At 55.3% G+C, this 27,286-nt stretch overlaps 1 protein-coding gene across 8 annotated transcripts; it reads right to left on the bottom strand.

Moving 5' to 3' along the window:
• Window positions 1-250: 250 nt before the first annotated feature.
• CA14 (carbonic anhydrase 14) lies at window positions 251-23,802 on the bottom strand. Of its 8 annotated transcripts, none has more exons than XM_044991397.1 (13): window positions 23,742-23,802; window positions 19,453-19,483; window positions 14,535-14,555; window positions 11,111-11,290; window positions 9,491-9,606; window positions 8,117-8,212; window positions 7,516-7,582; window positions 4,098-4,255; window positions 3,617-3,743; window positions 3,392-3,493; window positions 2,949-2,969; window positions 2,388-2,472; window positions 251-1,493 (listed from the first exon to the last, which is right to left on the bottom strand). In XM_044991397.1, the coding sequence occupies exons 1-13, from the start codon at window positions 23,751-23,753 to the stop codon at window positions 1,403-1,405; spliced, it is 1,107 nt and encodes a 368-aa protein (XP_044847332.1). In that variant the 5' UTR covers window positions 23,754-23,802; the 3' UTR covers window positions 251-1,402. The 8 variants fall into 8 exon arrangements, with proteins under 8 accessions (XP_044847332.1, XP_044847329.1, XP_044847330.1 ...); XM_044991394.1 differs by having other exon boundaries at window positions 254-1,493; window positions 9,464-9,606; XM_044991395.1 differs by lacking the exon at window positions 19,453-19,483 and having other exon boundaries at window positions 254-1,493; window positions 9,464-9,606; window positions 23,742-23,801.
• Window positions 23,803-27,286: the final 3,484 nt, after the last annotated feature.

Genomic DNA, 27,286 nt, shown 5'->3' with positions numbered 1-27,286 from the left:
TCCTAGCAGCTCAGCGAGCGACCCCTCTGAGAAATCGGGACTGTGCGTTCTAGGGTGAGCTCTGTAGGTCTGCACCCGACAGCTCAGCTGTACCCAAAAACCTCCCTCAGAGGGGACTGGAGTGAGGGTGATGGAGAGTTGGCTGTGCCCCAGGCAGGGGAAGGGGGCTGCAAGGACCCCCTGGCCAAACACCCTGTGCTGCTGGACAGGGCAGCACTTAGGGACAATGGGTAAATAGGCAGGCCTGGCTGTGGGGCGGCTGGGAGGCCAGGGCAGGGAGAGGAGAAACTTCCCCGTTTGCTGAAAAGGGAGTAATTCCTCCTCCCTCCCTGGGGATCTCTAAGCACCTTGCAGCTTTAGGGGATGAACACTGGGATGTGGGTTAGTTTCTTGGAGAGGGGGAAGGTCTGACAGCAACAGCTGGAGCGACTTGGCCAGGCATTTTATTTCCAGTTAGAACCACTGTGTCCAGACCAGCATCAGGGGAACAACCCTGCCTGCCCCGAACTGCTGCGTTTGCTAGCAGCCTGCAAAGCACCAGAGATGCTACTTCTCCCCGGTGCATTGACAGCCCAGGGACATAGACGGGACTGGCGCAGGGCGAGGGCTGCTGCATTCACTCTTGCATCTTGGAGCTGTCTAGCCTGCCTCAACGCTGCAGGATGGCAACCAGGCCTTCACGGGAGACAGTGCCCGGAGGGAAGGGTCCCCTCAGCCTGGGGAGGTTAGATCCGCGCGCTGCAGTGTCAGGGAAGACAGCGTCCGTGTGCCATGCACCACACCCGCTCTGCAGTGCAACACGCCAGCATCAGGGAGCGCAGCAGTGTGTCATGCACCGTGCCCCCACGCCGCCTTGCTGCTTTGCCAGGCTGCCTGGGGGTTTCATTGCGGGCAAGAGATGTAGGGTTGACACCCAATTAAACCACAGAGCAGGTACAGCCCAGGTAAACAGCACAGCACACTTCCCCTCCCCGGCTCCCACTGCCCTGCTCGTGGGCCTTGGCCTTGAGGCGGAGGTGCACTGGGATGGGGGGGGGTTAGTATGCCAGAGCCCTGGGCTGCTGGCAGTACCAGCTCTGCTGGTGGGTTCATGTGATGGGGGCTGGGTTGAGACCCACTGGCTCGTCTCTCAGACGCCACCCAGCAGGCAGCCGATGGGAACGGCTATGAGCCACTCCCAGCCCCAGGCTGGAACGGCCCCAGTGCCTGCGGGGGGGGCAGCTCTGTGTGCCCTCCCCAGGCTGGGTGGGAGGTAACCCCCGAAGGGAACCTCCTGGGGCTGCATGGGCATTACTCCTACAGCTAGACTGCCTAGCGCGTCTCCAGGCCTGCCAGCCCCTGGGGTGTCTGTGTCGCTGCCCCACGGAGGCCAAGGCAGAGGAGTCGGGGCAAGTTGTGGGGTTCAGGGGCGGTGGCTGTCGCCTGACACTGCACGGCTGGAAGAGGATTTGAACACAACGTCCTTTTGCTCCCGGATCCTCTTCATTCTGGCTCTGAAGGAAGAGACAAGCAGAAATGGTAAGGTAACCCCCAAATCCTATAGGGGCTGTGTGCCCGTGCCACCCCCATAGCAACCCCAAATCCTATAGGGGCTGTGTGCCCTTGCCACCCCCATAGCAACCCCAAATCCTATAGGGGCTGTGTGCCCTTGCCACCCCCATAGCAACCCCAAATCCTATAAGGGCTGTGTGCCTGTGCCACCCCCCCATCGTGACCCCAGTTCCCCAGGGACTGTGTGCCCGCTCCACCTGTGGCTACCCTGTTCTTGCAGCTGGTCACCTAGGCTGTGCACTTGCTGCGATCAGCTCTGGTTAATAACTGGGGAGCTGGGTGGGAGGGGCTCCGAGTTGTGGGATGTCTGCACAGCGTGGGAACATAGGGTGCCAGACACCCCGCTAGTGTAAATCAGCATCACTGCATTGGCTCCAGTGGCGCTACAGCTGATTTGCACCAGCTGGGGCTCTGCCCCCATTGGTGCCAATGGAGTGGCACCCATTTACACCAGCTGGGGATCTGCCCCCATTGGCGCCAATGGAGTGGCACCCATTTACACCAGCTGGGGATCTGCCCCCATTGGTGCCAATGGAGTGGCACCCATTTACACCAGCTGGGGATCTGCCCCCATTGGTGCCAATGGAGTGGCACCCATTTACACCAGCTGGGGCTCTGGCTTGGGGTCTTTGCCAGGCACTGCCTGGCTCTGCTGACAGGCTGCTGGAGTCTGGCTGGGATCTGGAAGCTAGGGGTGTTCAAGGGTCTCTGCCCTTTGTCAGCTCCAGCCCCCTCCTCTCCCCACAGCCTGACACCCCCCCCCCATGTGGGGCAGGGGAGCTGAGACAGCAGAATCCGGGACAGGGCTATCACTGGGCTCAGGCCCCTCCACTCACCGTATTCTCTTCACCCCAAAGTGGATGGTGAGAAAGATGCTGAGGCAGCCCAAGAGGGTCCCAAAAACGATGGCAACGATTTCGCCTGCCCAAGGAAGGAAAGGGGAGGATAAGGGCTGCGCTCGGGGAGGGGGCTCTCTGAGGCAAGAGTGCGAGCAGGGAAGGGAGCGACGTGGCGGGGAGGGAGGGTCCCAGTCATTCCTGGTGACAGCAGACTCCAGTGGCTCCCAGCTGCTCTTTCCTGGATCCCCAGGCGTTTGCCCACCTGAGAGTCACTCTTCCCCATTGCTGATGAGTGGCAGACACGCTCTGCTGAGGACTGTGTTGGAATTGCATGCTATCCCTTTAAGAAAGGGGGGGGGTAGGGGTGTGTATGGGGAGGGGGCCCTTCAGGATGGAGCCAGCTTAAAGAGAGGGGTCGTCGCGCCTCAAGGAACAGCCTGTTTTCTCTCTCTCTGTTTTGGGGGTCTTGCGTGTTATCCAAAGTGTCTGTGCGTCTGCCATGAACATAACACCATGGGCCCCTCCTAGCCCCCCTGTGCAGAACAGAGAGGGCCATACCTGCAGAGTAGGCTGAGGGACCTGCAAGAGAAGAGAGAGGCAGATGTTGACAATCTCTAATGCCCCATGTGGGCCCAGGGCAGCCTCGGGCCCTGTGGTAGATTCTGACAAACACGTAGCCTCCTGGCGCCTGCCAGTTGTCATTCTGCTGCCACAGCATGGGGCTAGAACTCAGACCCTCCTGATCTAAAAGCCCAGCCCTGCTGTCTCTACGGGAGAGTCCCCAGTTGGTGTATGCAGTACAGGGCTCATGACATGCAGGTGAGCAACTCTAATTCTCTCCAGCAGAGGGCAGCGGTGCCACACAGCCAGTCCATTAGTGTGTTCTCCAGTGTTGCATAGTCTGGTCGAACGACTCTAGCCAGGAAGATAGAAGCCCTGATGCTACCACCAGCCCTTTGGCTCTGGGGTTAGAGCCCTGTGTGTTTGGAGCTGGATTCTACCTGGATATAGGTTGGGGCATCGCTCCATAAACTGGTTGCTGCATTTGGGCTGGGGTCTGTGGGGGTAGGTAGAAGCTGAAGGCTTAATGAAAAGGTGACGTCCTGTGGAGAGAAACAGGAGTCAGATCCCCCAGACCAGCTGAAATCTAATGGGGGGCCCTGTTCTCCCCTCGCCGGGCCCTGCAGCCACCCCCCACCTGTGCCAGCTGGGCCCAATGCACTCACCCTCGGGGAAGGAGGAGATCACCACCCTCTGGTTCAGCGGCTGAGGGGCTCGGTAATTGTCCACCAGAGGCACAGGCAAGGAGTTCGCAGCTGTGGTGGAGTACAGCCCCCGCTGCAGCCTCTCCAGCTGGAAGAGAATGGAGTTGTGAGGAGATGCCCCCCCACACACACACACACAAGTCCTGGGGTGCCCCCACACATGCACAGGATGGGGAGGAGATGCCCCCCAAGTCCTGGGTTGACTCCCCACATGCAGTAGGGTGAGACGCCCCCCAAGCCCTGGGACCACCTTTCACACTCTCCATAGCTCAGTGAAGAGACGAGCCCAACCCCCTTAGCCCTAGACCCTGGGATGTCCCTCCTTCCCCCCCTGCCCCAGCTGTCTGTGACTCATGGCACTGGGGCAATCTGAATGCTAACGGGGCAGCTGTCTTAGAACCCCCGAGCCCCACGGGCATCCTGCCCAAACGCCAGCGAGTACCTGGGAGCTGGAAATCTGCACCCGCTGGTGGAAGATGGTCCAGAGCACGTTTTGGGAACAGGGCGGCGTGGTCAGGGAGCCGTTATAGCGGAAATAGTGGCCCAGGTCCCTGGGCAGCAGCTCATGAACGTCAAAGGGCGGGATGGAGACTTTCTGACCTGCAGGGGGTGTCGGAGGGGGCAGTGTTAGGGACACACATTCGCGTCCACCGAGCCAGTCGGACTTTTTGCAGAGGAGCCGAGGTGAAGTAGGGAGCCCCTTGGGTCTGGCCACGAATGGGCCCTGGGCAATCAGCTGCTGTCTGCAGTTGCTCTCACACACGTTTCAGCCGGTCAGGAGCCAACATTGGGAGCTTTGTTCTCTGCTCCCCCGCCCTCCTCCCCCGCACCCACTTGGCACAGGTGCCAATGGCCACACGAGGATGGGGTCTCTTCTGGCCACCAAAGTCCCAAGGGGTCACAGCTGCTGCCTGAGTGAGTGCCTAGGATGCAGATCCTGGTGCTCACCGTCCATCCCCTGATCAGAACCCCGCCCAGCGTGCAGAGCGAATAACGAGGGGCGTTAAATCCCACCCAATTGCACACGCTGCTTTCGGCCAGAGCTCCTTCTCTGCAGCAGTAGCCCGGCGCTGGGTCTGGCGCAGGGGTCTGCAACCTTTCAGAAGTGCTGGGCCGAGTCTTCATTTATTCACTCTGATTTAAGGTTTCGCATAACGGTCATACATTTTAATGTTTTTAGAAGGTCTCTCTTGCTCTAAGTCTATAATATATAACTAAACTATTGTTGTCTGTAAACAAGGCTTTTAAAATGGTTAAGAAGCTTCATTTAAAATTAAATTAAAACGCAGATCTTGTCAGTTTAGTGCAGTGGTTCCTAACCTGGGGTGCACGCGCCCCCCCCGGGGGAGCAAGATGCCCTTTTTGGGGGGGCGAGATGTGCGAGATTTGTTTAGACGGTAAATCATCGAAAACACAAATTAAGCACAGGCATGTGAGTACAACTACTTTGTTTCATCAAGCCTATGTATTTATTAACATTATAGATTTTTTAACGATTGCTGTAATATACAAAGTTTTCAAGTTTTTAAGCTGATTGTGGTGTAATTTTTGAAAGGGGTGCGAGAACAGACTTTGAGAGCTCCAGACCGTCTGTGGGCTGAGCGGGGCCGGCTGTAGTGTATTAAATTGCTCCCCACAAGAATGTGCTACTTATGGTGTACTACTTACTGTTGCCAGGCCGGAGTGGCATGGTAAGGGGACGGGGAACAGGGGTGGTTGGATAGAGGTGGGAGTCCCGGGGGGCCTGTCGGGGGTGTGGATTGGGGTCGGGGCAGTGAGGGGACAGGGAGCAAGGGGGCTTGGATGGGGGGGTGGGATCCCGGGGGGGGCAGATAGAGGTGGGGGGTCCCGGGAGGGGGCGGTCAGGGGACAAGGAGCGGGGAGGGGGTTGGATGGGGCAGGGGTTATGAGGGGGGCAGTCAGCGGGGGGGAAGTGGGAGGGGGCGGGCTGTTTGGGGAGGCACAGCCTTCCCTACCCGGGTGTAGTGCATTAAATTTCTCCCCGTAGGAATGTGCTACTTAGGGCTGCCAGTCCTGGTGCTCCGCAAGCAGCACATTCCTATGGGGAAAAATTTAACACACTAAAACCTGCAGACAGAACCCGAGACTGGTGGCGGGGTGAGGGTCCATTCGCCGTCTCCTGCCGGCCAGGGTCCCGGCCTCTGGCCACCGGCCCCACTCAGCCCACTGCCAGCCTGGGGTTCCGTTCACCCAGACCGGCAGTGGGCTGAGTGGGGGCAGCAGCATGCCAGTAAAAAATTGGCTTCTGTGCCACCTTTGGCACGTGTGCCGCAGGTTGGGGACTCTGGGCTAGACCCACTCCTAGACTCAGGGTATTACCCTTAGAGCCGGGCAGCTGGTTAAAGCAGCAGCCACGTTTCAGTGCAGAGAACGTCCTGGGTAGGCCTGTTGGATTGTTCCCGATGGGGATATACAGACCCCCACGCTGGCTGGGAAAGGGTTAATGAGAGACTGTGAGTTTAGTCAGCCGCACCTGTTACATCTGGGCGAGGCGTCAAGCCTGGAGGGAGGGGTTGGAAGAGGAAAAACCCAGCCCAGGAATGGCTGACTGGAGCAGCATCTCTTGCACTCGCCCCTTGAAAGAAGACCTGGAGCTACCCAGAGGTTGCTAGACACCAGCAGGGCCTTCCTTGGGCAGGTAGGCCTGGCACGGGACTGCCAGTGTGCTTTGTTCCTGGTGACGGCTGCGTTTTCCTTTTGGGGTCTGCGGAGGGGCGTGCCCGGAGAGAGGCTGGGGGAAAGGCCGAGAGGCAGGCTGGGCTAGGACGTAGGCCAGGGAGGAAGCCAAGGGTCTGAGCAGACAGACCGTAGCTGTTTATTACAGGGTCCCTGGGCCGGAAGGGAACTGGGTGGAGAAGGAGGGCCTGGGTTTCCAAGGGAGATGGCATGGAGGCACTGGTGGGAAGGGGCGCAAAGGACTGTTAAGTCTGAAGACCCAACACACAGCAGCTGGACTATCTGTACGGTGAATCAGCTCACCCTGGAAAGGCTGGGACCATGTGCGACCAGGCCAGAGGGCCGAGTCAGGAGATGGTGGCCACCGCAGGGCTGGGGTGGTATCAGCTGGAGACGCCAGAGGAAAAGACTCTGCTATGCCATGCCCACCTGCGAGGGGGTGCGCTGGCAGCGAGTTACCCTGCTACACAGTTTGGGCTCTGGGACTCTGTCCGGTTTAGCCAAAAGCCCAGGGCTGGCATTATCAAAGGTGCCTAGAGGAGTTGGGCACCCAGCTCTCGTCCCACGGATCTCACGCCCTGTCCCAGGGGAGGCTATCTGCTTGTCAAAAACAAGCTGGAGAGGTGAATTATTATGACTTACAAAGTTACAGGTGCCTCTGTGGGGAGAAAATACCAGGCACCAGAGGGCTCTTTAATCTAGCAGAGAAAGGCGTCCTTGGCTGGAAACTGATGCCGGACAAATTCAAAGCCGAAATAAGGCACAAATCTTTAATAGTGCGGGTGGTTAACTGTTGGAACAAACTGCCCAGGGAAGCGGGGAATTCTCCATCTCTATGCTGCTGAAGACTAATTGCTCCTCTGCAGCAGACCAGAAGTGTGTTTAGCCCAATATCAGGGATAACACGGGGGAGATTCTCTGGCCTGTGTGATACAGGAACACAGCCTGGATGGTCTCATGGACCCTTCTGGTCATAAAATCTAGGAGTCTGTGCCAGGATCTAATGACTCTCACTGCTAGGAAATGTGCCCTGACATTTACCCTGTCCTGTCCTCTGCTCAGTCTCATCCCATCCTCTTAGCTTCACCCCCGGCCCCCCAAACAATTCCTCTTCCTGTACCACAGCCAGGCCCCACACCTCACCTGGGAACTGATGGCCTCACCTGCATACTGGATGTTCTTCAGCTGATTGAAGATGTTGTCATAGGCAGGGTTGGCCACGTCACCAACCTGATGGAGGGAATGGAGAACAAGAGGCTGTGGCTTAGCACTGAGCTCCTGGGGGAAGCTCACAATAGACGCCAAGGCTGGATGGCCCACTTATATGGCTGGTTGAGTGGGGGCCTACCCCGTTCTGTTCTATGTGGGGTCTTAGAACCCCCTCGGCACGGCAGTCTCTGAGCACCGTCCAGTCCTGCACTGAGCCACGTGACTGACATCTGTCCCCTGGGGTTCTTTCTCTCACACGCTCTGTCCAGGGGAAGAGGGGTATGTGCAGTGGAATGGTTTGATTTGGTAGGGTTGCTGTTTTAAATGGCCAGCGCTGGCTGCTGGGTGCCTACAGTACATCAGGTAGGAGGAGCGCACCTTGCACTTGGAGCAGGGGCTGGGGACGTTGGTGACGGTCCGTCGTCTCCAGGGGACCAGCCCCTGAGAAAGCTTGGCGGTCTCCTGCACAAGCTTTACCCCCTTCCCCCCAGGCTGGCTGCATTGTAGGACCCACCAGGGCTGCCCGCCTCAGTGGGTCAGGGGCAGGGCGCTCACCTCGATGAGGATGCCCAGCACGGCCAGGCCGTCCGCCTGCTGCTTGGCCTCGGTGACGTTGGCGTAGCTCTCCGAGTTGTAATGCACAATGTGCAGCTGCAGGGAGAGGGGGGGCAGTCTCTTAAAGGCGCAGTCTCTCGGGGCCCCCTTCCTTCTCACAGCCATTAGTGAATGTATCCACGCACCATCCGCTCACGGGGTGAACAGAGGCGCAGGCCTACGGTCGCCCCGGGGGGCTCAGTGGCAGATCTGGGAATACAATCCAGGGCTCCCCAGTGTTCTGCCCACTGGACCACGCTGCCCTTTGGCAAGTCAGGGCCAGCGGGAAATGGCTACTGGGTTTTACAACCCACCTTTTCAGGCCTAGCCTGCTAGTCAGCCTCCCCCTTCCCTTTTCCTACAGCCGACCTTTCACTCCCAATCCCGCTTCTCTCAGGCCCGTGCTGCTCTCTGCAAACCTGCCAGCCCCAACAGGCCTGATCCCGAGAGGGGACAAGCAGCCACACCTTCCGCTGCAGGAGCCATCAGCGCTCCGCCAGCTCCTGAGCCAGAAAGGCCTTGCTCACACTTTCCCTTCCTGGGACTCAGGACCCAGCCGGGTGAGGAACAGCTGCAGGATCGGGGCCCTCGCAGCACTGTTCTCTGTCACGGGGCTGGATCTCAGTGGGTGACCTTGGGGCCCCAGCGCAGGACTGACCCCACCCCTGGGTGGCTGCATTGATTGCTAAGACACGTGCTGGCCTGATCCCCACACGAGCATGGACTGCACCTGAGATGCAAACCCTCCCAGGGAGAGGAGGGTAGGGGGGAGCGGGGGTAAATGCACTGTGCTAGCCCCACCAGGACTGATCGTATTGGAGGCTGGATTCAGACTCGCGTTGCGTCAGACTCTCCCACAAGCGTTAAGCAGTTTAGTGCTGAGCACTGGTGGCTTCCAGGGGGTATAACAGGACCTTTCTTCTCCTCCTAATCCCCCCTCACCTCCACCGGCCCCTCTAATCCCCCAGCCCCAGTGCGGCATTTCCAGGTACAATCTCCCCTGCCACGGCTCCAACTGGAGACCTGGCGGGGCGGATTATCCACCAGATGGTACCAGCACGGAGGGAGTAACGGGTTCCTCCTCCATCCCCAATTAAAACCCTTTGGCTTTAGGGGAGGTCTCGTGGCCTGGGGGGAGGATGGGTCCCGGTAACCCCGTAGATTTCAGTGGAGCTGCACCCAGGGTAGCTTTGGCCCCAATTGCCCGGCTGGTCTGGCTAAGAAGGGAGAGGATAAGGTGCTGGCGGTTCCAAGGGCAATGAGAAAACTGCCCTCTGGCCCCCAACCCTGGGGCAGGAGCACACTCACCTCAGCAGGGAAACCCTCCCCGTTCACCTGATGCTCCGATCCTTCGTCCTGCTCCCCGCTGCCCCAGTGGAAGTGCAGCTGGACAGCCGCATAGGTCTGCGGAAGCCCCCGGAGGAACATGGATGGGGGCAGGGACATCACCACTGCGGGGACATATGCCAAGGGGGTGTTAGTACAAAGCACGGAGTCTCCCAATCCCATACATCCTAGGGCCCTTGCTGCCGATGCCTGTTGGGAGGCTCAGGCCCGGGCGTAACAGAGATGAGGCCGTGCTGGGCCGTCTGCCTCCCACTGGGAACGCTAGAAGGTGCGGTGCAGGGAAAGGCGTCCCTCATGGGGATCTGGGCAAGGAGCCAGAAGGTGCAGGAGAGGCCCCCCTCATGCATCTCGCATCGCCAGCCCCCAGCTTTCAAACAGGACTCGTCCTGGCCTCAGAGTGCTGAAGCCGGCCCCACAACAGCAAGAGATGTGACCCAAAGAATCAGGGGCAGGGTCTTTTCCTGCCTTCTGGTCCCTGGGAGCACTCGGGTCAGGTTTTCAAGCTGTTCTCCCGAACAAGGTGGGCTAGAAACTATTCTCCAAAGCTGAGAGTTTCGTGTCTCACCCTGCCTCCAATGCTAAATATCACAATACTTGCCAGACAGGTACAAGTGCTGGCAATGCTGTGACACCCCTTCCACCCTCCCTGACCCCCTGCACTGCTATGCCCCAGCACACCTCCCTACGCACACACAAACGCAGGGTGCAGTGCCAAAGCAATGGGGCAATCGTTGGCAGCTCCCCACCCGGTGCCATAGCAATGACGCAATGGCTGACCAGTCTGCGGTTCCATAGCAACAGGGCAATGGCTGACCAGTCTGTGGTGCCATAGCAACGGGGCATGGCTGACCAGTCTGTGGTGCCATAGCAACAGGGCAATCATTGGCAGCTCCCCACCCGGTGCCATAGCAACGGGGCAATGGCTGACCAGTCTGCGGTGCCATAGCAACGGGGCAATGGCTGACCAGTCTGCGGTGCCATAGCAACGGGGCAATCGTTGGCAGCTCCCCACCCGGTGCCATAGCAACGGGGCAATGGCTGACCAGTCTGCGGTGCCATAGCAACGGGGCAATGGCTGACCAGTCTGCGGTGCCATAGCAATGGGGCAGCTTCCCGGTGCCATGCAGGAAGCTGGGGGGTCAGAGTCAGCAGTGGGGCACTGCCTGCATTTCCTAGTGAGGTTTAACTGGATGAGTAGCTGCCGAGAGAGGGGGATACGGAGAGGCTGCCGCAGCAGGGGAACAGCAGAGGAGGGGGCTCTCGAGCCAGCAGCGGGGAGGGGGATGGAAAAGGCAGGCCTGGGGGTGCGACGGAGGAGACTGTTGCTCTGAGCGGTGAGATTTTGCGAAGGGGCACGGAGAAGGCACGGACAGTGCTCTCAAGGCTCCTAGATCGAAACAGGAGGGTCCCAGCTAGGGTGACCAGACAGCAAGTGTGAAAAATCGGGACACAGGGTGGGGGGGTAATAGGAGCCTATATAAGAAAAAGACCCAAAAATCGGGACTGTCCCTATAAAATCGGGACATCTGGTCACCCTAGTCCCAGCCCACCTGGAGGTGCTCCTCCATTCCTGGGGTAACGCCCGCCCCACCCCGACTGCAGCCTCACCGGTGTGCCCGTTGTTGCGGAGGGTGAAGGTCCCGTTCCCAGGGCTCCGGTATCCCTGGGGCTCAATAGGCGGCAGGGCCGGGTCGTGCTGCACAGACTTGGTCTCGATATCAATGGGGGACTGGGCCTGCCTCCCGCAGTCCGGGTAGTCATTTGACCAGTGTGTCTGGCCGTGGCGGCCTGAAAAAAGAAAGTGCAGGGGGAGAGGGTCAAGCCCCTTGGGGAGGGGGCGGGGAGGTGTCTCTGCCAGCTCGATTTGTGTGGGGGCCAGTTCTGGCCCCGGCAGTGCGATTTCACACCCCCGCCCTCAGTACAATGCGCCACACACAGCTGTGGCCATGACAATGCTCAGCATTTCGTCAGCGCCTCCCGGCTAGGGATCTCAAAGCCCCCCCAGGAGCTGCAGCTGGAAGGGACAATCCCTGTTCCATGGGGGAAGAACGAGGGCACGGAGAGGGGACGACGTGACTTGCCCCTTGGGTCACGCAGCAGCAGTAAGTTGGACACCCCAGCAGTCCTGACGCCCAGTCCCCTACTGTAATCACCAGATCCCTTTCCCACCACCGCCCCTGAGCTGGGCCTTGAAGCCAGGAGTCCTGGCTCCCATTTTCCTGCCGTAACCACTGGATCACGCAATCTCCCCTGTATAGCACCAAGCTTTTTACAGCTATGCCTCACTTCACTTGTGCAAGGACCAGTCCTATGTCAGGAGAAAGGCTGGGTTCAGTCCTGGCTGCCACAGAGCGTAACATGGGGAGAATGATGCTTTCCAAAGGGGGGTGCCATGAGGATCAATCTATAAATGCTTGGCAGGTGCTCAGACAGAAGACAGATAAAACCCTCAGTAGAGACAAGCTCTAGCCAGGGTTTCTAGAGGCAGTTTGGATTTAGATGTGAAACTCTTTGGTGCCTCTCTTTGGTTTGGCACCAAGACCATTTCTAGTGGCTGCATCAGTCACAATAATCAGCTTTGTATGGCTGCGTTTTTCCCGACGGGCCAGATTTTCCTAGGAGCTCCGGAGCAGAATTTCAGAACTGCTCAGCACCCTCCATTGGAGACGGATTTCCAGAAGCTTTCAGCTCCCACCGTGATATGCCCAGCTGGGTTTTTAAAGACCTCAACAGCTGATAAGCACCCTGATCACTTAGGAAAATCTGGTCTAATTATGGGTGCTGAGCACTTACAAATTCTGGCCTGTGTGGCAAAGTTACCTGGACTCAGCTATCTACCAGGGGAATTAGGCGCCTAAAGACCTTTGAGGAGCTGGACGCGAGAGCCCTTGTTAGAGGTTCTCTTTCTGTTCAGGAAAATGCCGGAAATCAAAATAACCGTGAATAAGTGGTTATAATAACGCACGTCACTGTCTAGGCTATGCCTGTTTCACTTTTCCCGTGAGTGTCCCTATCTGGCAGGGCTGGAACCAGCCTAATTATGCCGCTTTTAAAAGGCGACTCTGCCTCGCCAAGGCCACTACAAGGCAAATCGGGTTTTCTCCAACGCTGGCTGAATGAGGAGGCTTTTGTATGAAGGACCCAGCTTGGGAAGGGAGGCCAGAGCCCCGCAGTTATTTGCATCTGAATGTAATCTCTGCTATGGTAATTAGTTTGCTGGAAACATTTTCCAACCGGAGAAGCACAGATAAAGCTGTTTGCTTTTCCTGCCACTGTGCCATTGTTCTTCCACTGGCCCCGGACCTGAAGTTACCCAGAAAACAAAGATCCTCCAGATCAGATATACCCACAAAATACAGGCATTCTCGGTGCCCCGTCTGGCAGTTGCTAGGAGCTCCCAGAAGCCTCTGGGCCTAGGGCGCCCGACATCCATGTCTGCCACGTAAAAAACGCACAGGCGTCTCATATGTGGCTTGGGTCTGCTGGGGCAAATGGGTTTGTCTGCTGGGGCAAATGGGTTTGTCTGCTCAGCCAAAGTCCCCTCCCTACCTCCCTCCCCCCAGCGCCGGGTAACAGGCAGGCCTCTGAGCGCAGGTTCAAACGAGTTCCCGCTGCTGGCCTTTCCAAGTTCCTGCACAATGCTGTGCTTTCAGGGCCCGAGCTTAGGTGAGGATTACATCTGACCCCCGTGCAATGGTATCAGCCGTGCCCAGCTGGTGCTGGATTGCACTTTCAGATATGCGCTGCCTCTGTGCTAACTGGATTTGTTAGGCTTGCAGGCAGTTAGCTGGCGATCTGAATGGTGGATCTAGCATTGTTACATAAGGGCCCCGGGAACACAATGGGGCCATTCTAGCATGGGAACTAGTTGGGGGAGAATCCAGGAGGCCCAACACTCCCGCAAAGCCAGGGGCCAAGGGGTAAAGACTGGGGTTTGGGGTGCAGTGGTTAGAGCAGGGGACTAGGAGTCAGGACCCCTGGAAACCTGTCCTGCTGTGGAAGAGATGAATCACTCCCCTGCTGTAACTATGCGATACTCTTTTCTAAAGCCTGGGATACAGTCCAGGAGTTCTGAGTCACTGTGCACCTGCTCTAACCACTAGACCATATTGTCCTCCCAGTGCTGGGGACAGAACCTGGGAGTCCTGAAGCCCCAGGCCTCCCTGCTCCAACCCTCCCCTTCCCAATGCTGAGAAAAAAACCAAGGAATCCTGACTCCCAGCCACCCTGCTCTAACCACTAGACCACATTGTCCTCTCAGAACTGGGGACAGAACCCAGGAGGCCAGTTCTCCCTCTGCAGGACATGAGTAACACCCACAGGGGCCAGTAGAAATCAGACCGCTGAGTTCTGTTCCTGGGTCTGGGAAATGGTGAGGCCTATTGATTAGAGCAGGATCTAGGAGCCAGGACTCCTGAGTTCTTTTCTCAGCTGTGGAAGGGGGGTGGGGTCTAGTGGTTAGAGCACAAGACAGTGAGCCAGGATTCCTGAGCTCTAGTCTCTGCTCTGGAAGAAAGTGGTGTACAGTGGTTAGAGGAAAAGGCTGGGAGCAAGGATCTCTGGGTTCTATTCCTTGGTCTACCACTGTCATTCCCTTTCCCCCTGTGTAAATGGGAGTAATGTGTCCCCCCTGCATGGGGTGCTGGGTTTAATCACTGAGGCTTTGCAAAGCACTCGAAGCTCCTTGGCTGGAAAAGACCAGGGACAGGCCAAGAGCCGCTCTGCAGTGCCCCCTGAATGGCCAGGCCTCCTTGGTCTGAGCATCTCACGAGCAGGCGGCGTCTGTGGGGAGACCCCCAGCTCTCTGCCAGGCTGGCAGCAGCTGGAGCTGCTGCACAAATAGTGCACTCAGTCCCCAGTAGGAGGGGCAACATCAATCACCGTCCATTGCCACCTGCTAGCCAGCGTGGGCATGGTGCTGGCGGGAAGGCATTGCATCCTGCCCCGCTGAGCTAGCAGCAGGGAACTGGGGCCTGGGAGAGCAGGAACTGAATGGGAGAAAGCCCAGAATAAAATCCTCTTCCAGCCTTACCGCTATATGTCCAGTGGGAACCTGCAAAGCAAGCAAACAAAGCGCTTAGTCAGCATAACTAACACTGAGTCTGCCTCAATATCCCCTCCCACCTGTAAGCCTTAAAGACCCCCGAGCATTTCCCCCAGGGTCCACGACAAATCCAACCCCTTGCCCTTACATCCTGCCACCCTTGCGGTCTCAGTCAGTATCCTCCTTCACTCCCTCTCCTGAATGAGATTTCATGCGGCTGTTAAAGAGCTGCCAGGTTCCACCCCAGAAGTGGCTGCCTTTCCGTGTTGGGAAATAATTCCCCCAAAGAGCTTTGGGATCAAACGTGTTGAGCCAACGTCCATTGACATCAAAAGAGAGTGGCTTTCAGTGGGGCGATGGACCAGACCCTATTGTTGTTCAGGTTTTTTTGTCCTCTTCTCTTTGAAGTGCCCTGCCTTGCTGAACTGCTCCTCTAACAGCAGGCTGGGAAGAGGTCACCCTGCTCCCGGTGCAGGATGAGCAAACAGTCAAACCCTGGCTAGCACGTTCGGCCCTGCTGCTGTGACGGCTGCTCTTTTTGGCCAACGCGCCGGGGATCGAAAGGGGCACAGGCAGCGACTCCGTGGGCTGGAGCACCCACGGGGAAAAATTAGCAGGTGCTCCGCACCCTCCGGCAGCCAAGCTCCCCCCATCCTCGCCTCCTTCCCCCCCTGTAGCGCCGCATCCCCCTCCCAGCGCTTCCCACCCCCTGCCACCTAACAGCTCTTTGGCGGCACTTAGGACTTTCCAGGAGGGAGGGGGAGGAGCGGGGACATGGTACGCTCAGGAGAGGATGCTGAGAACCTTTCCTAGCTGGGGCTATAACCGAGTCCTGTCCTCTGGGGCTTGGTCACAGATCGGGCTCTCGTAAGACACACTCACCAGGGGCTTGCACTTGCCTTCAGTCCCATCTCTGCGCCGCTTTCTCCCACTACCCCTAAAACTCTTGCGCCCAAACGAAAGGACATGGGCAGAAAAGGAGAAACTGAAGCCGAGGCTGGGCCGGGGCGGGGCGAGATTAGCAGCTCTCTGTTAAAAAGGCAGCCGGTCTCGGTGGCAGAGACTTGAGCTCCACTGAGGCCTCCCTGACCCAAGCTAAAATTAACCCCCCAGCTTGGCAAACACATTTAAAGAGACATTTGGGGGCAGAAAGAACCATGGGCTCCTTTGTGCTTTTCCACCCCAGGGCCAAAGATTCAAAGGGACCTATTCTCTGCCTGCCCTGCACCTTGAGGCAGTCTCTGCCAGCAGCCCCCAGCTGCTCATTCTAATTCAGTAGCACTTTGCACTGGTGCAAAGGCCAATGTGAGGGGCAGGGCAATGGAGAACCGGGCTCAGCGCCTGCACTACACTCTGTAAGCTGCTTGTACTGGCCGCTGTTGGAAACAAACTTTATGGGGCTGATTCAATTCCTAATCCTCTCTTAATGCTAACCAGGGACAGCTGGGCCCCTTTGCCTCCCAGTCAAACCACACGCATGTCTTCTCGTTGGGGTGAATCTTCACCTCCCAGACAGAGGCCTCCCCCAGAAATACCCATGTAAATTATAAGGATCAGAGTCAGAAACTGTGAAGGCAGAAGGGCCCATTAGATCATCTGGTCTGACCTCCTGTGTAAGCCAGGCCGGAGAACTCCTCCCAGTTCTCCCAGTAACTTGTGTTTGACTCAAGGTCTTCCAGAGAGGCCTCCAGTTGTGCTATAAAGACCTCAAGACCTGGAGAATCCCCCACTTCCCTGGGCGATTTGTTCCACTGGTTAATCCCCCTCTCTGGTAAAAAAATAAGTCTGCCCTGCTCTGAATTGGAATTGGTCTGACTTCAGCTCCCAGCCACTGGTTCTTGGGCTGCGCTTCTCAGCTACATTAAGAGTATCCAGTGTTTTGTCCCCGTGAAAGTACTTATACACTGTAATCAAGGCACCTCTTGATTTTCTTTCTGGTACACTCAACAGATTGAGCTGCTGAAGTCTCTCGCTGTCAGACATTTTTTTCCAGCCCTCAAATTTTTTTGTGTGTGGCTCTTCTCTGCCCCTCCTCCAGTGTTTCAACATCCTTTCTAAAGTGCAGACCCCAGAGCTGGCCGCAGCGTTCCAGCATCGGTCTCACCAGGGCGGCGTAAAGCAGTGCAATCACCTCTCCTTCTCCCATCGTGACTAGCATTGCCTACTGCCTTACACCCCAAGCAGCCTGGCTGATTTCAGTGGGCTCGCTTGCGGGGTAAGGGAGCATTTGGTTCAAATAAGAGGGGCGCCGGCTGGCCTGGTACTAGCATGTGAGCTGATGAGCTGACATTTCTTTGCAGAAATTAGCGGGTTGCAGCCCTTTCAGGCCCAGCCGTGACGGTGCAGAGCGGACGTCCATGTGCGTCTCAAGCAGCGCTCAGCTGTTAGAGCGGCTTGTTTGCAGAGCCCAGCTCTGGGACTAGAGGTGGGAACGCTTCGCAAGCCTATTACTTTTGTTTGGTGCGTCTCCTTTTGTGCATGATGGGTTAAATTCGGCTCCTGTTTACCTGGGTGTAAATCCAGAGTGATGCTACTGAAGATGGTGGAGTAACTCCAGCTTCAAACCGGGGTAATTTAGAGCAGAACCTGGCCTAAGTTTTAAAGCAGTCAAATGAAACAAATGATACATCTCCGCTCTGTTAGGTGTTTTGCCTGTAATGTCAGTGAGAGCAGGATCGGGCCCTATGTGGCTCTCTATGTGACATTTATTTGCCTTATTACTATTTTGCTACAGACCTGTCAGGAGCGTTTCACTCCACAAACCCAACGCTCCCAAGGCTTAGAATCATAGTCAGGCCATTAGGGAAAGGGGTTCCCAGTCTGCTCCCAGGCTTGGGCTAATGAGACAGGTTTGGGGCCTGATCCAAAGCCCATGGAAATCTTTCCATTGGCTTGCAGCAAATTTTGGAACCGTGCAAATGAAAAACAGAGAGTCATAGGACACAGTCGCTGGGAACACTCCCATCCTCTGGGACTCGGCGAGTTACTTTTCATGCTAAAATCATGTTTAATTAAAGGTTTCGCTGAAAATTGGAGTTTGAGTAAATGAAAATGATTGTAGAGCGTGTCTGCTTTCCCTTGACATTTTTTTATTTTTCTTCGGAAAACTGAAAATATTTGGCCAAAACCCAATAGGTTGTTTTTTTTTCTCAGCGTTCCCCCCCCACACACACACACACACACTTACTTTTGAGGCAATTTTCAGCTGAAATTTTTCAACTAAAAATCAAAATTTTCCATGGAAAAATCCCAAGCATTTTCTGTCCAGCTGTCCTTATTATCTGTTTTCAGAAAGCCTACTATTCTGCCCACTTGCTGCATCTGCCCTGGCACCGTTTTAGCTACTGATCACTGGTGATCAAGGAATAGAATTCATCTACCCGACTTATCACTTCTACTTGCCATGCTATAATCACAGGGTTAGCTCCACCCAGCAGAGAAAAATCCTCAGGATCCAAATCCATTGAGATACAAAGAGATTTCAGCATTGACACCCCCAACGGCCTTCTATTTTTAAATAATATCTTAAAATCTTTACGCAGCCCACTGAGCTTTGCCTGAGTCAGGACAGCTGCACAGTGTTCGATGTTACCGTTTATGGCCCGCTTTGCTAAATAAATGAATAATCCAGATTGCAGATTGAAAGGTGAATTGGGGAGCCCATATCACGGCAATTTTGGATTCACACAGCTTCCCTTTAGGGTCAGTTTTCTAAATTCTCCACCATTTCGAACATCAAAGTGCAGCCCCCGAACGCCCATAAATCCAGGTGAATTACACATATAGTACACACTCAACCTCACTGGCACCAAAAAGAGTCACAGCCCTGGATGCATATTAATTACAGCGAACATCCCCTTGATCATGCAGAACTTCAGTCACCCCAAGTCCACGCAGCGTCCCCCCATGACATTTAGGCCCCGGTATCGACCACCGGCCCCAATCCTGGAAAGTGCTGAGTCCAGGATGCTCAGCTCTTATCCTGATGGGGATATGTCTGCTGGAATAAGGGACTGCGATTTCCTAAAGGGCCTGGGAGTGTATATATAAACATGTAGCCGATATTTACATTTTTGGTGGCATTTTACAGCTCACCGAGTCTGGGTTATATTTTTAAAGCACAATCAGCAGGGATCAATCAACGGGCTCCATGTAAGTCAACGGGAGTCAGGCACAACGGATTCAGGGGAGGCCTCAGATTCTGCCTGTAAAGAGATCTTTGGCATGCCAACGATTAGCCTGCTTGTTGAACACTTTCTCTCAACACCTTCTAGGCTTTAACCCCTGCTCTGAAGGCTACTCGCTTCAATTTAGCGCACAACTCAATCGGATCCCAGCGTAGGTGCTGGAACTAGGGGTGCTGTCGCACCCGCTGGCTTGCAGGGGTTTCCATTATATCCAGAGTTTACAGTTTGGTCTCAGCACCCCCATTATAAAAATTGCTCCAGCGCCCCTGATCCCAGTGTAATGTCTTTGGAGCAGGGAGCGGAGGGCTCAATCCTGCGCCCACTGATGTTGGCGATGCAGGATCAGGCCTGGAGGGAATAACTAGTAACCCAGGCTCTTTGCAGAAATTCTGCGGGGTACTTGTAAGCGGAGTTTGCTCACGTCTATGACTGGCTGGAAAGCATCACAACACATTTGATGTGCCATTTGTTTAGGAAATTGGTTTCTAAAGCAGACAAAAGAAAAGGCTGAGTGGCCCATGGGAGTTGGAACAGTAGCTCCATTGTGGACACAAGAAAGGAACCGAGTGCTACACTCTTTGGGGGTTCCAAAAAAAAAATCCAGCTCCCCCACACACACCCCCTCCGCAGTAGCACCCAGAGCCAGCCAGTAGCACCCAGAGCTGTGGCAAGGCTGAGCTGAGCCCGACATCCACATCTTTATAAGCAATGCAACTTACTATGATTTGCAGCCAGTTCATGGGAAAAACCCTGCAGGAGGAATAAAGCGAGAAGCATCTTCCAAAGCACAGAGTCGTGGCAGGTGATTTGCAGGGGGGAGTTGATTTTTGGGGGGATAATAAATATGCCCCAGAGAGGATCCCACCCTTCTCTTCCTCAGCTGGAGGGGAAAGGCACAGACTGCTGCCCCGGCAGCTCTGAAGTCTGGTGATCAATGGGATATTCTCCACTTTCCACTTGACTTCAGAACACAGACCTCATGCCACTCACGATTGCCATTCAGGCAGTGCGACAGGGGCGAGCAGTTTTTAAGGTGGCTCCGGGCAGCAGCTCCGTTCCAGCCCTGGGTGATGTTCTCAGCTCCTTAAATACTTTGTCCCAACAATGTTTGTGCTGTGGGACTTCACACGAGGAATCTGGCCCGGCTCAGAGCCCAGGCCAGGCAAATCGCTTTGCAAATTTGTTTTCCTTCAGCTGGATTAAAAACAAAACAAAACAACCCACCCCACGAATTCAGAAGCAGATTTATCAAGGCAGGAAGGGCACATGCAGCGTTGGGATACAAGTGGCTCCTATGTAAAAGATTCCAGCTAGGAAGGATCTTTACAGGGCATCCTGCAGCCAACACATTTTACAACCGACAGGCCCAGTTCTCCATTCTACAGCACCGAGTGGTCACACAGGGACAGGGATGTGCTCCTCTCTAGAAAGGAAAGCTGGAGCAGTGACTAGGATGCTAGTTTAGGGACTTGGAAAACCCAGGTCCAATTCCCTGGTCTGCTGCATTCTCCCTGGGTGACCTAGAGCAAGTCACAGAGTCATGCTGGGCCTCAGTTTCCCCACCTGTACAATGGGGATAGCAGCCCTGCCCTGCCTCCCAGGTGGCTAACAGCCTTATAAGATTGTGATGGGATCAGATCTTACAGTGATGGGGTGTAAGCCCCACCCATGTAAACAAAGGGTTAGCAAGAGTCTCTAAGATCAGTGAGCCCACCTGGCTGTCCAGGGAGGGTGTGGTAAGGCTGGATTTGTTATCGCAGCCAGCTGGGCCTTCTTCAGGATGGAAGAGAGTGAAAGCTCCAGAGGCAGGACTCTGAGGGGCTTAGGGTAGCTGGATGAGAGAACACAGGCCCTGGGAAAGGACCCAGGCTCCAGGGATGTTATCCTGTAACCGGAGCAGGGAGCTGAGGGGAGCCCAGCAGGACCCAGTGCTCAAGCCCGGACGGACAGAGGTTGGTTTGTTTTGTTTGGGGTTTTGACATGGGGAACCCGCTGCTCTGAGAGAAGGGTGGGATTGCAGAGGAGCCGAGGCCGGGCGGAAGGTGCAGCGTTGATAAGTGGAGTTGTGCGGGACACTGTTTGTACACGACATCAACACCCTGCAAGGGGTGTGAGACTTTAGAGAGATGGGCTGGAGGGCAGAGTCACAAGAAGAGGCAGAACACCACAGGGCTGGACTGGCTCGGGGGGCGGTGATAGGTGAGGAGAGCCTGCACCACAAGGAGGTGCACCAGCGGTGAGCCCACTCAATGCAGGGCCATATAAAGTACCAAACAGACAGATCAGTTACTTTACCCATCGCTGAAATGCAGCCTCCTCTGGGGTGGAGTGTTATAGTTTAACAGGACACAGCAGCTCAGGAGGCAAAGATTAGCTATAAGAAGCTGCCTGAGGGGAGTTTCAAGTGGGCAGGGTGGAATGACCAGAGTTAAACTAGTACAAAATTCTAGGTCATTTAAATCAATGCAGACTGAGCAGGTTGGACTGTCTGTGTGGGAAGCTGCACACTCCTGTGGGGCTCAATATCATCTGGAAGGGTAGGGTGCTGCGATGGCTGTGGGGGTGGGTTGTGACATTGCTCAAAGAGGGGCAGAGTTAAGGGCATGGGGTGGGGTGAACCTTACTTCTGAATTTCCTGGTTTTCAGTGGTTTGAGTGTAGGTGAACTCAGCATGCTAGGAGGACACAGTGCAGCAAGGGGCAGCCTTAACGCTGCATTAATGAATCCTTTCGGCAGTGAATTTTGAGTTCTCCTTCCACACTCAGCTCTGCAGTGAGGAAGAGGGGACAGGAGAGGACAATAGAAGGGAGCCCAGCCACTGAGGCCCTGGAACATGCCTGTTACTGAGCAATAGGTCAGGGGGCCCAGGCAAGGGCCCAGCCTTTCACTTCTGACTCTGGTCCCCAGTGGATTCACGCTAGAAAAAATAAGGTGTGCACACAGAAGTGTTGGTCCTATCCCCGCCTCTGCCCAGGCAGACCAGCAGGGGGCGCTGCAAGTCAGGATAAAGTAAGGAGCTGGCTGGCTAGAGGGACTGGGGATGGGAGCTGGAGCTTGTTCACTGAAACCAATTCTGCCCGTGAGTGACAGAAAGTCGATATTGTCTGATCTCTGTTCCGTGGCTCACGGGAAATGGTTCATTGGGCTCACTCCAGTTTCCTGCTGGATCGGGACCCACCTCTCACCAACTTCTGTCAGGGGTCAGAGAAGGAAACTGGGAGCCAGGACTGCTGGGTTATCTTCCCAGGGTAACCCCATGGCAGCCTCACTTTTCTGTGCCTCAGTGGACTAATCTCCTGAATGGGTCCACTCACAATACTAGGACTGCAAGGCGTCTCAATGAATTCACCTTTGCCAATCGCTGTTACAGCAATGGGTAACTGCAGCTTCCAGATAAGGTGAGGCTATTTTAGTAAGTAAAACCCTCGCTCCAGGGAATCAAGATGACGTCCCTAGGCACAAAGCAAAGGACACAGCGCGTGCTAGTATTACTGCCTGGCTTTATGCTCCTGTTCGCTTCCTGCTGAGTTCTCGGCCTGGCTGCAGCTCATAGAAACTCCGGCGTGCACAATCTGCTGGGGAGCTGATATTTTCTCAGGCCGTTTCAAGACGTCAGAAGTGAGGGCGTCATGCTCCTGTGTAATGCTGGCGCAGTACTTGCTCCTGGAGCACCGTGCCAATTTGGCTTAAGATTTACTGTGTGGTTCTTTGGGGAGCCATTGGGCAGGAGTCGCGGGGCAGCAGGGGGAGTGCTGCCTTGCTAAGCAGACCAGTAAAGAGTTCGCCAGGTAAAACTAGCTTAGGTACGTGCAGTCCTCCGAACGATTTAGTGCTGGAATGTGCGGACACAGCCATCCAGCCCCTAGGAGCCACAGTAGGGTGACCAGACAGCAAGTGTGAAAAATCAGGACAGGGATGGGGGATAATAGGAACCTATATAAGAAAAAGACTCAAAAATTGGGACTGTCCCTATAAAATCGGGACATCTGCTCACCCTAAGCCATGGTGCCTAGCGCTCAGGAGAGTGGGTGGGTGGATACAATAGACGTAGGGCTCCCAACCCTTTTCATCACATGGACCATATTCGAATAGCAAGATTATCTCTTGGGCACTCTCATTGGCCATCTGCCACCAGGAGACGGGCCCCTTCGAGAAGGAAGGGGACCAGTGCACCTGGGACTAGTTAATTGCCTCTTGATGGAGTCTGATAGAAGGCGCCCGGTAAGACCCAGGCAGTAGATGAGAACGGGAGCAGCCGGGAGCTGATGAGGGCTGCCGGAGTCCCGAGAGAGACCTAGCCCAGACAGCTGATGAGAGAGCGCTGTGGCAGCAGAAGAGAGTTCTTGGAGAGCTGTCCAGAGCGAGGCAGCCCTGGCAAGGAGACAGCTGGTGCAAAGGGGGAACCAGCGCAGGCTGAGCTCACGAACAAGAGGGTTGACTCTAGAGAGAGGTTCCCGTGAACAGGGCGGTGACCTGCAGGCAGAGGGACCCGGGGAGTGGAAGCCCCGAGTTGAGGGCTGCAGGAGGAGAGCAGCAAGAATCCCAGAGAATTGCCAGAGGCGTGGAGACCTCGGAGTAGGGGCACAGGAGCGGGAGAAGAGGGATTATGGGCTCTCGGGTGGGCAGCCTGGAGATGGGCCTTGGAGGACTGCTCCATCCTAACCTGCCTTATTCCTGAGGGGTTGGAGAATTGGCTTCCTGAAGGTCGAAACTGCAGTAATTATGCCTGGAAGGGCTTGAATTAGACTCTGCGAGGTCGGGGGATGGGGATGACCGTTGGTCTGATCCGCGGTGGAGAAAGTGGGCGACTCGGCCTCGAGGGGATGTAGGGGAAACTGAGGCAGAACTTGACCGGACTGCTGTGATCAGTCACAGGAAGGCACCTGATGGGATGAGCCCAGCCTTCCCACTGGCCATCACATGACCCCCACTTCCCCTCCCACTGGCCATCACATGACTCCACTTCCCACCCCATTGGTCTTTTTTTAGACACTTATTTGGGCCCTACCTGAGCCATCATAATACATTTATCCTCACAACCCCTCTGGGACGCAGGGCAGGGTTATCCCCACTGTACGGACGGGCAAGAAAGCTCCGGAGAGACCCTGCATGGGAGCGTAATTCCCAGCCCGGGTAGATGGATACGTGCCTAAAAATAGCACGGGCCACATTCAACCCCTGCCCAACCCCCTGGGTATGAAGCCCAAGCAGCTGCCCGAGCCACACTGCTGTCTTGCTAGGTCCAGCGGAGCTGGCACACGTCTGTCTACCCCTGCTGGGAATTACACCTCCTGATTGCTGTGTAGACGTACCACACGGGATCTTTGGGGAGAAGCAGGAGCTGAACCAGCGTCTCCATCTCCCATAGCCAAGCTTAGTGCTCTAACCACTAGAGCATGCTTCCTTTCCAAGAGCCTGTCTCCCCTTCTATTCACCACCCCGTGGACCCACCTCAGCCTGTCTCATTCCAACACATAGGAGACACTTTCCATCTAGAAAAGAAGATCAGACGTTTTAATCAGTGCCGAGGAGCAGCGGCCCTTAAGGATTTAAAAAAATAATAATAATAGAGTAGGAAAGAACATGTGGGTAGCCGCGGTGGATAATCGGCATGATGGCTGCTGAGATGTCATGAAATCACGGGGAACCATTTTTAAATCATATGTAAAATAGCCAATGAATCACCCCGGCTCTCCTCGCCAACTGTGTCTTAGGGAAGCAACTTTCCCAATCCCACGTTGATTGCAACAGCTGTGTTTTGATTTAAATTGGGCTGTACTGCCCCCTGTTGGTCAGCGGACTGGCCGTAGCAATACTAAAAGATGTCGGGGAGAAATGGGATTTGGAGTCTCAACACAACGGGGGCCAAATTCCTTTCCATGGCTTGTTAAGGGGGGAGAATATGGGCTTGTGGGCTAACGACAGGCGGAGGAGATAGAAGAGCGGGCCTGGACGTTCGGCCATGGACACAGTGCGGATGGGGCAGTGCTGGCCTGCACTTCCAAGGGGTTGTGAGGTCAACAGAACCGTGACTGCTCCGCCTCCCTGCAGGGCAGGCGCTGAGCCTAGGGAGACCAGATGTCCCAATTCTATAGGGACAGTCCCGATTTTTGGGTCTTTTTCTTATATAGGCTCCTATTACCCCCCCACCCCTTGTCCCGATTTTTCACACTTGCTGTCTAGTCACCCTAGCTGAGCCCCAGTTGCCCCTGCTGCAGAAGGGGGGATCAAACCCACTGCCCTGTTCAGCTGCTTGCAAAGTGCACTGAGATCTCCATTTGGAAGGGCTACTAGTTATACACCCGGTCACCTGGGTACTGCTTGTAAACGTGAAATTGCCATTGAATGGGTGTGTGTCTAGTGGCGTCCCTCAGGGACCAGTCCCTGGGGTTCTTGGCCCTCCGCTACTTCACATTTTCATTATTGACATAGAAGGAAACATAAAATCCTCCCTTATAAAGTTTGCAAATGACACCAACATTGGGGGAGCGGGGAATAATGAGGACAGGACAGGTCATTGATTCAGACGAGCGAGTGGTAAATTGGGCGCAAGTAAACGATACGCATTTGAATTCAGCTAAATGTAAACGCGTGCATGCAGGAACAAAGCATGCAACCCATACTTAGAGGCTGGGGGACTCTGTCCTGGGAAGCAGGGACTCTGAAAAGGATTCAGGGGTTGTGTGAGGGATAATCAGCTGAACGTGAGCTCCCAGTGAGACACTGTGGCCAAAGGACTAATGCTATTCTGGGATGTGTAAACGGGGGAATCTTGAGTAGGAGCAGAGAGGTTATTTTCCGGCTGTCTTGGCCGCTGGTGCGACTGCTGCTGGGATCCTGCGTCCAGTTCTGGTGCCTGCAGTTCAGGGAGAATGCTGCTACATTGGAGAGGGCTCAGAGAAGAGCCACGGGAATGCTTAAAGCATTAAAAATCCTGCCTTACATGATAGACTCAAAGAGCTCAATCTATCGAGCTTAGCAGAGAGACGGTTAAGGGGCGAGTTGACCACAGTCTAGAAGAATCTACATGAGGAACAGATATTTAGTAACGGGCTCATCAGTCTAGCAGAGAAAGGTCTGACACGAGCCAGTGGCCGGGAGCTGAAGCTTGACAGATTCAGACTGGAAATGAGGGGTACATTTTTAACACGCGGGGTAACTGACCACTGGAACAGTTTCCCAAGAGTCCCATCGGACTCTCCATCACGGGCCAATTTTAAATCAAGACTGGATGTTTTTCTACAAGACCTGCTCTAGGAATTCTTTTGGAGCAATCCTCTGGCCTGTGTTATAGGGGGGGGATGAGGGGTCAGACTAGATGATCCCAATGGTCCCTTCTGACCTTGGAATCTATGAATCTACTCCAGCTCTGCCACTGACCTGCTGAGTGACTTGGGCACGTCACTTCCTCTCCATGTTCCAGTTTCCCCCTCCCCCTCTTTGCCTGTCCTGTCTATTCAGGCTGGAAGCACTTTGGGGCAGGGCCTGCCTCTCACTCCGTGACTGTGCGGCGCCTGGCAGAACCAGTCTCAGGGCTTTGAAGGGCCAGCACAATAGTTATAAGAGCATTAATAGGCCATCTCCTGCTAGCACTGGCCAGGCTCAACCCTGCTTTGCTTTTTGCGTTGAGAAATCCCTTCTCTGGAACTAATGGAAAGCTGTATGTTCCCTGTTGGGGGAGGGGACTTCCTTCCCACTCTCTACCAGCCCCCACTGGGTGGGTCTAACCCCAGTTAGCACTACCTCAGGTGGCAATGGGACCTAGTGTTTAGAGCACTGGACTAAACAGACCACTTGGGTTCTGTCCCCAGCTCTGACACTAGCCTGCTAGGTGATCTCAGGCAAGTCACTTCCTCTGCCTCAGTTTCCTCATCTGTAAAATGGGGGTGATGATACTGACCTCCTTTGTAAAGCACTTTGAGATCTGCTGATGCAAAGAGGTGGCGTTACCACACATGTGCACAAAGTGGGCCATCACCTCCCTCAGCTTCTGGGATTCACTCACCTGTCCACCCTGCATTGACGTCATAACACGCCCAGCTGTAAACCTAGATTCCCCGCAGCCTGGCTCATGCTCCGAGCGTTCCCTCCTCCCTGCTGCAGAGGTGGCACTTTCACTAGCACCAGCTGCAGTCTCTCAGAGATGCTGATTTTTAATTTGGTTTCCACCCCTGTGAATTTAGTGCTGGAAAAAGCCGCTGGTTAAGATCCCCAGTGCCTGACAGCTTAGCCAGCCAGCAGGTACGGGTGCAGCTGCAGTCAGGCAAGAAACCCCTATCCGCTGCCCCTTCCCAATGGGACTCAACCCGCCTCTGGAGAGATGCCCTCTAGGGGTGAGGAGGAGAGCTCTATCTCATCGGCCTCTTTTCTGAGGCTGCCAATTAGAGCTAATTGTGGTGGCATCATTAAGAACTGGGTCGAGACCTACTAAACTCATTCCAGACAGATCACCAACCTGCTGCTACTGACAGGACCTTGGGTGTGAGCTGGGCACCCGGCATCCGTCTTGTTCATAGTCACCAAAGCTACCAGAGCCGCCACCCAGGGCTGAGG

The sequence above is a fragment of the Mauremys mutica genome, chromosome 17, assembly GCF_020497125.1.
Source record: "Mauremys mutica isolate MM-2020 ecotype Southern chromosome 17, ASM2049712v1, whole genome shotgun sequence".
NCBI lineage: Eukaryota > Metazoa > Chordata > Testudines > Geoemydidae > Mauremys > Mauremys mutica.
Note: the sequence above shows the minus strand (reverse complement) of the source record. Positions and strands in the feature narration are given on the sequence as shown.